Source organism: Microchirus variegatus (assembly GCF_963457635.1).
Source record: "Microchirus variegatus genome assembly, chromosome: 17".
NCBI lineage: Eukaryota > Metazoa > Chordata > Actinopteri > Pleuronectiformes > Soleidae > Microchirus > Microchirus variegatus.
Genome location: NC_139818.1, coordinates 20,198,521 through 20,211,357, shown reverse-complemented (window position 1 = coordinate 20,211,357; position 12,837 = coordinate 20,198,521). Strand labels below are relative to the sequence as shown.

The window sequence follows — 12,837 nt, the reverse complement described above, 5'->3', positions numbered from 1 at the left end:
GGGCTTTTACCTTGGAATTTATCATTTGTACTACTCTCCACCAGATGGCGTGGTTTTTGGCCATATTTGGCACATCGTTAGCCTACTAGCATAATTGCCTATGTCACTTTTTTGGTAATTGTGATATCTGCCTAACTTTACTCTCCTGTTTGCTAAAAAAATAAAAAATTCTTGTTTTCCGAAAACGTTCAAATATGACTTAGGCAACTATGCTATTAGGCTAACGATATGGAGAAGAAAAAAACATGCTATTTCCACTAGATGGCACTGTCACAAGTGTTGCTGCTAATCATTGACATATCATAGACTGTAATAATTCAACACACAAAATAAATACTTTCTCTGTAGTACATTAAAAAATAACTAATATTTTCAGGTTTTTTAGCTAAAAACACTGGCGGCATCGTGACAAAAACCTGGCATTTTAAAGGGTTAAAATCTTTCAAAATGAATTAAGGTCAGTTGTAAGTGACAAAACCCAGCTTATTGAATAGTAAGAATATATTAATGTATAACATTTTGACTAATATTAGGACGTGAAAACGCTTAATGTCCAAAAACAGCCAGCTATCATCAATTCCTCATGCCCCCTACTGGCCAGACGAGATGTTCGGACGGTGGCCCCAAGGTTATTTGAGTTAGAGACCAAGAAACAAAGATCCACAGATACTTAACGCAGACAGCGTCCACAATATTGGGGTTTCGCCTTTGGTTTTTGGAGAGGTGAAAGTGGGCAAATCTACGGATGTCCGTTGAGTTATTTGGTGGCGATTGATGGATGTTTTCGGACATTAAAGGTACGTTAAGTCATGTTCATGTCCCTGAATATCAACATGGACCACCAACCAAATACAGATACAGCAGATTCATGTGTAGATAAAAGCTGCCACAACAACATTTTCTCCTTAATAATCATTTAAAGGTGCATTATGTAATAAATCTAAGCAACTGGCCATAAAATCCTCCTAATATGTCACAGAGACTCAGGAATAATGTTCATATAACAAACTGAACTCACCAACAACAACAGTACAGACAAAATATTTGCATTAAAAAAAAATATTTTGCAGACTGCAAATCGTGAAATCATGTTTTGGCATGTGGCGCCACCTACCGCCGTCTACCATTATTGCAGTCAGTAGAGTCTCAGCTGCCGAGCAACCACGGGTCGCCAGTTACGTCAGAAGAAACGAAACCTAAAATACTCTCGGTATTTTGAATTTGAATGTAGTAACCGTTTTTGGCCACATTCTTACATATTGGCGCCTTTATGCATTAATTCATGACAAAATAATTCTGTACATTCATTTTAAGACCGAGTCTGTCATTGTAAGTTATGCAAGAGTGAAGTTCTGTTCTCATAGAGATAATAATCTTCAGTTCCTCTTCCTCAGCAGGAAACAACCTGCGCGTCTTAATGAAGGTCATTTGAATAAAAACATCACTGACTGCACCTTTAAACTGTCTCTGTCATAACAGACAATCAAATCAATTTAAAGCCTTCATCTCAATGATGGATGACGTCTTGTGTCCCCACGTGCACACGTCGTTAAGTGAGAGTGGTACATGCGCACTGGGCGCCAGGACGCGCGCGCCTGTCGTCCACTTCATCCACGCTTTTGTTAGGAAAAAATATTAATCTTTCATTCTTTATTTCCTCAGCGCTCAGTCAGAGCACGTGCACGCCGAGATACACGCGAGTCCGGTTGCCATAGATACGGATGTTTCAATTGTCACGAGGTTAAATTAACGAAGCGCCGCACAAGCACAAGCACAAGCACAAGCACGCGCGGACAACTGATGGACCGCGCCACTGACTGCTGCGGATCTGGTGCCAAATGTGCGTAAAAAATGGATTCATGAGGAGAGTCTCCGTGCACCTGGAAGGTGGACCGCATCTATTGCGTGGGGAAAAAAAGCAGAACGGGACACTGCGTTTCCTTCGTGGGAAAACACACACGCACACACACACACACACTCACACACACACGCTGGGAGAAAGGGTGAAGCTCTCACCTGCGTGGTTTCCTTCGAGTTTGAGGTGATTTCTCCAGCGTCCGCCTCGCGGTTCCTGCGTGTCGGCAGCAGCAGCAGCAGCAGCAGCAGCAGCAAGCTCTTCTTCTCCTTTAATCTCTGCAGTCACTTTCACGCATGCACACAAACACGCACACGCACGCACACGGACACACAAACTGCAAACCTTAACCTAAAACGCCTCTCACAGATAAAGATCCATTGATTTACAAGGCCCCGGCGTCTGGCTGCTTTACGCGCGCGATGCGCACTGATCCACTGTCACCACAGAGAGGATCGATGCCCACGGACGGTTTGCGTCCTGTATCGTGGCGTGTTTCTTCCACCCGTGTGTATGTGTGTGTGTGTGTGTGTGTGTGTGTGTGTGTGAAGTTACAGCGTCAACCAATGCAAGAGCAGCATCTATAGGGTTTAACCAACGCTCCATACTGGGGGTTTAGTGCCATCTAGTGGCTACTGGAGCAACTGCAGTTTGTAAAAAAAGAAAAAAAAAAAAAAAAAAAAAAAAGGGAGGGTCAGTTCAATACTTTAATTCACTTTATTCCATTGAATCTTCATTGTAAAGTCAGTTGATTTTTTGATAGAAATTATGTACATTTTTGGTCAAACAAACAAACAAACGGGTGGAAAAAGGAGGAGCAGACAAACAGAGGGAGATTTGCATGCACATTAAACCATAATTAAAGAGTCCACACAGAGTCCAGTGCAGGGTCGTCTCTCAGAGTCTTGTCACCACTGATCGATGTAGTCGGAGCTGCAGGAGGGAAAAAAAAAAATTACACTTTACATTTACACTTTTTTTCCTGTGACACGACAAGAATCTGTGAGACGCCACGAGGAGCCGAGCAAAACGCAGTATGGATTAGTTTGAAAATGTGCTGCGTCGACACTGAACGCAGCAGCTGCATGTGTCCACACACACACACACACACGATCAATCACCTGAGAAGATAGCGGTAATAATGTGTTAGCTTCTCCTCTAAACTGTTTGTTAATGGGAGACGAAACAGCAGCGTGCTTCTCCTTTTTATTGACCGTGACAAACAGATTACTGGGCCACATTATTCAGATTATAACGCCAGAGACGCAGAGTGAGGCTGATAAGAATGCACTTGCTTGTTTTTATTTGAATGTAGGGTTTTTGTTGTTTTTTAGACAAGTTTTATGTGGAATTCTTGTTGTTTTAGCAATTTTATCAGTCGGTAAACAAAGAAATGAATCAAATTCCAATGAAGTCTCATCCATTTTACCGTCACCAGGTTTTTGGTTCAGTGTGAATTTTTCATTTGGGTTATTTTTGTAGAGTTTATAGAAAAGGAAAGTTAAAATAATAGACAAGGGTTACTTACACCCTTTGGAACTATTAAAAACTATTATTTACACATCTTTCAATCTATCTCTATATATCTATACATAGATATATATATCTTTTATAATACCATCTTCTCTCACCGCGGCTCAGTGTCTTGGTTTGAATCGGCTCCAAACAGCAGCCACGCCATCGCCTGCTCGGGGCTCGACCTCTTCCCGTACCTGGACACAAAACCAAAACACGATCACTGTGATGCTTATCTCCTTATATGGACATCCTGGGAGCGTGCCGTGCCTTTATAGGTCACATATTCAGGCTTTTAAAAAAAAATGCATTTTCTTATCGCATTTTTAGTCGTGATGTAAAGTAGCAATAATTGTGCAGAAGTCACAAAAATATACAGTTTCCTATTGTTCATAAAGTGTGACATATATACAAATTTCACAAATTCAATCCGATTTTATACATTTTGCGTACTTTTTTTTGCTCAGATGTGTTTTTATAGTTGGTGAAAATCAGATTTCCTTGGATGTGCTGGGAAAAAAAGGATAAAAGACACCTCAATATTGCTCATTCCTATAGCCTCTGTATATACTGTATGTTTTAACATAGTAAAGGAAAAAAGCAGCTGAAATGCTCTGTGTTCTAAGGGTTAATCTAAGAATTTTATCAACAGCTTTACTGGTTGAACACCAGCCCCACGAATGTCACTTCCTGGACTTGAATCCAGATGTTAAAGCTGCACTATGTTCACACACACATCCCTACAACTGCAATCCAGGAAGTCTGAGAGTAAAAAAAAGAACAGGAAGGAATTTTCAAAACAGTTTCCAACGAAGGAAAACGATAAAAAATCAATCCTTGGTCGTTAAGCAGATCGTCCTCGGGCTGCGTCACGTGGCACACGCTCGTTTGAATTTTAATGACAGATCAAGCCTATGGTTAATTACAGAGCAGCGAGGGGGCTCACGGTGGTGGGCGGACACTCGGGCTCCGTCACCAGAAAACGACACGACGACTACAACAGCACAATTCAACAGTTCGATTACAGTTATTTCCTTGTCAAAAAACGTGTCGTGTCGTGTTTTAGGCACAAAAAAAAACAGTGAAAGCCTTCAAAAGAAGAAAGGTGATTCAGTTTCAGTGTTCTAGAGTAAAACCCTGTCTTGTTGTGTTATCAGCTACAGGATGTGTTTCTATGAACTTCATATACTCCATATACACCAGAGGAAAACCAGAGACATTACTTTTAAGAAGAAAACCAGTAAAATGCTTTTGTCAGCGTCATTATAAGAGAGAGGAAATACAGTAATGAAGCTTTGACTGGCGTCTGAAAACTCTTGGTTTGAGCTGAAAATGCAGCAATTTAAACCACAACCTGTCAATGAGATAGAAACTTATAATTAATCTCTGTCTCCCTGTTTATTTATTCATGTTTTTTATTGTGTTGATGACACTGCAAGTTACAACGTGGTAGTTGTGATAACTTTGTGTGAAATTCAATTTTATACTATGATAAAGCAAGGGAAACTAATATAAACAGTGCTTAACTCATTTATTACACCACCTGTCATAAAAATGGTTAAAAAAAAATGTTATTTATTTGGCAAAAAACAAACTGAATTCACCTTTTTATACACAATTATCTATTTATCATAAAAGCACAACATTCAAACAATATAACAATTTTTTTTTAGTTCAGGAATGCAAGTAAATAAGTATAATTTGACGTCTCAATCGAGAAATAATAATGTGTTTTTACAATTTTTTTCAGTTTTTTTGTGAAAGAGTAAATGTGACATTCCGTGGATAACAATAATAATTATATTTTAGAATAAAAATTAGCATAAAAAATATAATTTAGGTGAAAAAGATTCTACACATTGGTGCATTAAACACTACAGAAACATTAAAAATGTGATGTTTAATAATTACCAATGCTGTTAATTTAGGTAGTGTGGCATAAATCTTACCAGAGGTTGTGTTCTAGCACTGTACATATAGCGCTATATGTATATATGTTTATGTATATATGTATATATATATATATATATACACATGTATATATATATATACACAATATACACATATATATGTATATACATATATATACATATATGTATATGTATATATATATACATATATATATATATATATGTATATATACATATACATAGATATACATATATACATATATATATACACACACACACACACATATATATATATCTATATATATGTGTATATATAGATATATATATATACATATATATGGTTTTATGACAGGTTGCCAGTCTGGACACTACTTTGGAAATAACAATAAATAAAATAATGACTGTAATATTACCTCCTCTTTAGCTCACTGTCACTATCAACATTTACCTAATATATCACCATACTATTATACTACATATACTTATATATATATATATATATCATAATGTGCATTTTACGAGTTAATTAACTTGCACACAGAGAATATAGAACATTCCTGCATTATCTTGATGTTTATTAACGATTAATCCGAGTGCAGAGCGCGTGGAATATGCTTTAATTACTATTCCGTATCATCGCCGACTCACCTCTGCCTGGTGATGAGGTTGACATAATGCCTGACAGCAGCGTGGTACTTGGCCCACTCCGCCGGTGAGGCGTTGCTGCCCGGGCTCTCCGGTTTGGGAGGGTACGCGTCCGCGAAGCTGCTGAAGCACGCGAGCAGACACAGGAGCAGCGCCGCGAGCGTCATCCACGACCTGAACATGGTGCACATCTGAGGAGGAAGAGGAAGAGAAGCAGCACAAACACACTCATTTAACTCATTTAAATCAAAGAAAAGTACACTTATATGACAGAAAATCAAAGAGAATCCCTCTTGGGTGAAGTATCTGTGCGCTTTTTACGCAAACACCCACCTGTGCATGAAGTCATTCTAGTTTTTCTTTTAAAAAGTAAGAAGACTTACTTTTTCCACTGTTGTGTCTTGGTATAGTCAGCTGCTGCTGCTGGTGCTGGTGCTCTCTTCTGCTCTTCTGTCCTCTCCCGGGATTATATATATATATATGATGTGGGTGTGAATGGATGAATACCTGATGCGCACGGAGCACCGCTTGACCACGCCCCCTTTTCCCCCTCCCTCCAGCTCCATCCTTCACAGAGAAATCACGCAACTCACGACTCAGAGCTGAATTTCATCCTTTTAAACTCATTACAATTAAACAATAACACATGACATAATTAGCGTTTTAAAGCAGATTTGGGGAGATTCGTTTTTAAACGGTTTATCGATTTTCGTCCCTCTTACATATGAAGCATGTTAATTGCGCTGTAATTAAAATTGCGCCATAATTGTGAATAGTCGCAGTCTGCGTGTTCAGCACCACGAACACGAACAGCTCCTCTGGGACAGACAGGTCAAAGGTGACGTCACGTCGACCTCAGCCCTGAACTAATCGATAAAGATGATTAAAAAAAACAGGCTTATTAAAGTGAATAAGAACAATTTGATTTATGTAGGACATAGAAAACACAAAAATTAACAAATAAATTATGTTAGGAAAGGAAGAAGTATATATTTACTCCTTTTCACTATTCATCTATGAAGTCAAAATAATATCCACACAGTTCTTATGAATAAAGAAGAAAGAAATAGAGAAATAGTCAACAAGAATTGAATCTATGAAAGGGTCAGAATACACTGACGTCTCAAAATGGTTGTAGATTGTTGTAGAGGTCAAATATAAAGAGAGTTCACAGCTCAGAGTCTCTTTTGAGAGAATAAAATAATTGAGTGTGAAGATTATCACTGATGACAGGGTTTGCTCCTCTTCAAAGTTATTATTAATGCTGTGATCAGAGTGAGGAGGGGGGACAAAGGCCACATTTTTCAAAGAAATATTGACGCATGGAACAATTACACATTAAAATAGGGAAAATACCAGACAATATATAGATTGAGACTGATACTCTCTATATGTCTCTATACAGAAGTACATATGCAGTATTTTACCTATTATTGATGTTATTGTTGCTATTGTCAGTAGGTAGGTAGAAGGTGGATGGATGGATGGGTAGGTAGGTAGAGAGGGAGGTAGGTAGGTATGTTGATAGATGGTTGGTAGGTAGGTAGAAGGTGGATGGATATGTAGCTAGGTAGGGAGGGAGGTCGGTCAATAGATGGTAGGTAAGTAGGTAGGTAGACAGTGGATGGATGGATGGATGGAACTGTATGTAGGCAGGTCGGTAGGTGGTAGGTAGAAGGTGGTTGACTGTATGGATAGGTAAGTAGGTCGATAGATGGTAAGTAGGTAGAGGGTGGATGTATGGATGGGTATGTAGGTAGCAGGTGGATCAATGTATGGATGGATGGATGAGTGGGTAGGTAGGTAGATTTGTCAATAGATGGTAGGTAGGTAGAAGGTAGGTGGATGGATGGATGTGTATGTAGGTAGGTAGGGAGGTCGGACAATAGATAAGTAGGTAGATAGATGGTAGGTAGCTAGGTGGTAGGTAGGTCGATAGATGGTAGGTAGGTATGTAGGAAGGTAGGTAGACAGTGGATGGATGGATGATATGTAGGCAGGTAGGTAGAAGGTGGATGTGTATGTAGAAGGTGGTTGACTGTATGGATGGGTAGGTAGGTGGATAGATGGTAAGTTGGTAGAGGGTGGATGGATGGATGGATATGTAGGTAGGTAGGGAGGTCGATAGATGGTAGGTAAGTAGGTAGGTAGACAATGGATGGATGGATGATACGTAGGTAGGTAGAAGGTGGTTGACTGTATGGATGGGTAGGTAGGTCGATAGATGGTAAGTAGGTAGAAGGTAGGTGGATGGATGGATGGATGGATGGATAGTCTAAGTAGGTAGACAGTGGATGGATGGATGATATGTAGGCAGGTAGGTCGGTAGGTGGTTAGATGGATGTACAGGTCAGTAGATAAATTCATGTTCCAGGGTACAGCAGCACAGCACTGTAACAAAAGAAAGTTACAAATATGAATATATTCAGATATTTATATAAATACAAATAGTGCAGACACGTATATGAATACAATATGAAATACAAATGAGTACAGTCATGTATGGAAACGACGATAAGAGCAGCAGTTTCAGTGAAAGTCATTACAGCACAGTGTTTCTCTTATGATTGAATTAAACGATTCACTGAGGTGTAAGTGGATCAAATATCACTTTTATGAACCGTCATATGTTTCTCCGTCTCTCTCTCTCTCTTCTCTGAGACTTTCTGTGAGGGTGTGGACGGATGACACTGATGTGACTATTTGCGCGCTGTGTCCACAAATACCTTTCAGGTCTCAAGTGCCGAGGCCGAGTCCAGCGTAATCGCTCGCATTTTTACGACGAGTGCGGCGGCTCCCGTTTATCTTCGATCTTCACGGTCTACTGTTCAGTCCGTGGCGCCTTCGGGATCATCACTCGTCCTCCAGTGCATCTGCACTCGTCTCTGTGGGACCGTGATTGTTTGCACACAAGACAGAGACGAGCGAGCTGAGACTCGTCTGCCAAACTGAAGTGAATCCTCTGCTCGTTTGTGTGTGGAATTAGTCACACAATCACTATAATCATTGCAGGATTTGTTGTTTTAATAGCCAACACTGGACTTTTGACTATTTTTTTTGTAAACATTTTTGTATCATCATCAGTCTTTAATCAGCAGCTTGTTATGAAGACAAATGTGTGTGTTGATATTGATATTTATCGCATTTATTTCACTTTTTTAAGAATTACTGCTTCTTTTTGAGCCCAACATGTGCAAATGTTATTTTACATACATTTACTTCCTCAAACCTGGCTGTCTCCATGACAACAGCAGTGTTTTTATTTGTTATTTTTCAAACCAAACATTTAATTTAGGTTAGCAACGGAATCTATTTGAATCAGGTCATAGTTTTTCAAAATAAAAGCCCTAAACTCAATATGAAATTGAGACTCAAGATAAGCAAATAATTTAAGATCAGATGTGTTAAATCATCAGCTGGGCCATGATACTGATGGGCCATTTTTTGCCCACGGACCACTGATTTCACCAACCTTTTCCGCATTTACTTGTATCATACAACACAGAACTTATTGTAAATCAGTGAAAAAAAAAAAAATCAATTGTTTGATAATGTGTGGCTTCAGGGCTTCGCTGTCCTTATAGAACTAAAACTTAAAGGTGCATTATGTAATAAATCTAAAGCAACTATCCATAAAATCCTCCTAATATGTCACAGAGACTCAGGAATAATGTTCATATAACAAACTGAACTCACCAACAACAACAGTACGGACAAAATATTTGCATTAAAAAAAATATTTTGCAGACTGCAAATCATGTTTATGTTTTGAAATCATGTTTTGGCATGTGGCGCCACCTACCGCCGTCTTACCAATCATTGCAGTCAGTAGAGTCTCAGCTGCCGAGCAACCACGGGTTGCCAGTTACGTCAGAAAACGAAACCTAAAAGACCTCGGTATTTTGAATTTGAATGTAGTAACTGTTTTTGGCCACATTCTTACATATGGCACCTTTAAGGGGAATTTTATAATTTTATAATTAAATAATGGGTTTTTTTGGACAATTTCTCACAGCGAGTTCTGATAGGATTAATTTATTTACAGCATATTTGTCGTTAAATGTCTTTATGGGAGGAAATGCATCCCCAAGACTGTAAGAATCACTACTTCTATAAACAAGAGATCAAGGGCCTATTCATTTATTTTTCCTGCAGCAAATGGAATTGCAGCAAAGAGCTGGTGAACACATTATGCTTAAAAAAGTATCAGTGACATTGATTCTTCAAATTCAAGCACTTTCAAGGTCAATGTTATATATTCAAAGTGACTCTTTCATTCATTTTATCACATTTAAAGACACAGTATTATGCCACAAAAATCATGTTTTTGCACTTTTAAAGACATTAAAATTCAAGGATTTGAAGCACCCGCGCAAACCCTGGACATAAAGTCATGCAACTGCACTCATTTAATCCAATTTTTGGGCATTTAATGTCAGGGTTACTGCTGCAGAAATAAGAGGAGAATGCAACAAAACGTGTCACGACAATCAAAGCGAAGATGTTGTGTACTTACACAGCATTGCGTGTGGGGACTTCAGCAGCTCTTTCTCGTGAGAATACAACAATCATGACATATTGGAGAGCTGCAGAGGAGACACAAACAAGAGAGAGAGGTTGTAATTATATGTCGCAGGATAATGCGGTTAACGCGTAAATCAAAGTAACACATACTGTAAGACCACACCGGCTCCGTGGGGGGACGTCACGACGGCTTCTCTCTCATGTGCCGTTTATATCGTCATTAAAAACCTGTGGGGTTTTCTTTTTGTCTGTCCCTAAACCCATGTCAGAACTTTGATTTGGACATAAATCCAGAGGGTCAGCCACAGGAGCAGAGCTGCCGACAATAAACAAGCAGTTAAAGTGTATATGACGGAGCAATAAAGGCTGTAAGTGGATTGCGGTATTACACCTAGATTGCACGGTCCATTTGGAGGCGAGTATTGTACCATAAGTCAATCTGATATCAACGGACAATTAGTGCGCGGTTGCATCAGGTTAAGTGACGCCAAATAACCTCACTTGGGAAAAAGGAGGGTTTTGAATGAGACGAAGACGTGAAAGAAAAATGAGCAAACGGCTTAAACGTTGAATTTATTCATTAAATAAGGAATGAATCTCTGCCAATTCACGGATCTCCGATTGTCGTAATCGCCCATTTCCCGCGGCTTAACGGTGGCCGCCCTGACCATTTAGTTAATTCCACTCCAGTAATCGACCTCTCTGCATTCACTCGTCGGGGCCATAAAAGTCAATGGCAAGAAACAACAATATGCACAAAGACAAACTCATTACCTCGGCCCAGTGTTTGGAGGTAAACACAGAGAAGGTAACAGCCCCACAGATAAAGGAAAAAGCAGACAGTTAAAGTATTCACAGTCCAATAAACCCCAGATAATGCTCTCTCCACAAGAGCATTTGGGCTCCTACAGATGCAACACAACGATCGTTATCGAAGGGGAGAGGGAAGTCAGACGCGCAAGAGGTTTTCAAAACTTTTTCCCCCAATTTCATCAGCTTTTCCCCAGCTGCAGTAATGTCAGGTAAGACGTGTACAATTTACATAATCTTAGACCAATAATAACAAATCACGAGGCTGGAAATCTACTTATCGAACACGTCTACCCGCACACCTCAAAATGTGGCCTTAAAAGCTTTTCTGCCCAATGGGGAAAAACCATTTGCATCGCACATACTGGAAGGAAGATCACACACACACACACAAACACACACACAAACACACACACTCGTACAATCGTCCATTCTGGTGTAAGAGCAATCTCCCAGGAGAACGTCTGACTCCTTCCTGTCATCACAGAGAGAAAGGAGGGCGGGGGGGATGATTATGCATTTTTACTTAGCCTTATCTCCACCAGAGTGGGGAAGCCACTAATATGAACAGAGTGCTTTTCAGGCAGCCGGGTCTGTTTGCACGGCTCTGGGGACAAAAAAAATGGGGGGTTGATGGCTGCACGCCACCGCCACAGTACCTCATGAGTATAATTGGCCCAAAAAGGGCGACCGCAAAGTGTCACCGCCAGGCATGGGACCACAGGGACGTTTCATTTTCGTGATAATCTTAACCAAAAAAAAAAAAAAGACTGAGATTCATGACACAATTATGATAATTAGAAAAAATAGACCCTGTTTCCTCCCTGAAGACAACCACAAAGAATCCACTATTTGTAAAAAAAAAAAAAAATAGACTCTTTATTAGATGGTGGTCTACGGGAAAATGAGCTTCTACTTACGTTGGTTGATTTACAGCGTCTGTGAAAATTTCTTCTGACGTCCATACTGGTCTCAACTGGTCAGCGGGGATTGGCACCAGCAACCCAGCAACTCTCACGTGGAGGTAGACATTGGAGGGATAATTTAAGTTAGATGGCAACGTATGAAGACAAGGGTATTTTTTAGCAGCAAAGTTGTTTCAAAGAGATAAAAAGACTGTATCAGACTAAAGGGTATTATAGTTAACGTATTTTAAGAAAAACCAGAGAACTAGCTGAAACTGAATTGTAGCTAACTAACTAAAATTGCAGCGAAAAATGTACTTATTTTTGGTCTTGGTACATTTATTTCATACATAATCCTTTTGGGCTAAACAATATTTGTCAAATTGTTTTGTTAAACGCACAACCATGAGAAAAATCTGTTCTAAACTAAAGTAAAACTAAAAGACTAGCATACCTCAGTAGCTAGCTAACACTTACACGTACCTAGCTTTAGTTTAGCTGCATTGCAACTGCATAGCTAGCTATTAGCTACAGTTTTGAAACGTTGCATTGAAGACAGCCTTTTCATTCATAATTAAATGTTTTCATTTGTACAACCATGAGAAAAATCTGTTCTAAACTAACGTAAAACTAAAAGACTAGCATACCTCACTAGCTAGCTAACACATACCTA

The 12,837-nt window shown here is 39.4% G+C and overlaps 1 protein-coding gene across 1 annotated transcript; it reads right to left on the bottom strand.

Annotated features, from left to right (window-relative positions):
• Positions 1 to 2,763: 2,763 nt before the first annotated feature.
• LOC310939072 (peptide Y) lies at positions 2,764 to 6,116 on the bottom strand (the record flags this gene model as incomplete). The annotated part of the gene is made up of 3 exons (XM_083903739.1): positions 2,764 to 2,788; positions 3,487 to 3,567; positions 5,929 to 6,116. The coding sequence occupies 3 exons, from the start codon at positions 6,114 to 6,116 to the stop codon at positions 2,764 to 2,766; spliced, it is 294 nt and encodes a 97-aa protein (XP_083759865.1).
• Positions 6,117 to 12,837: the final 6,721 nt, after the last annotated feature.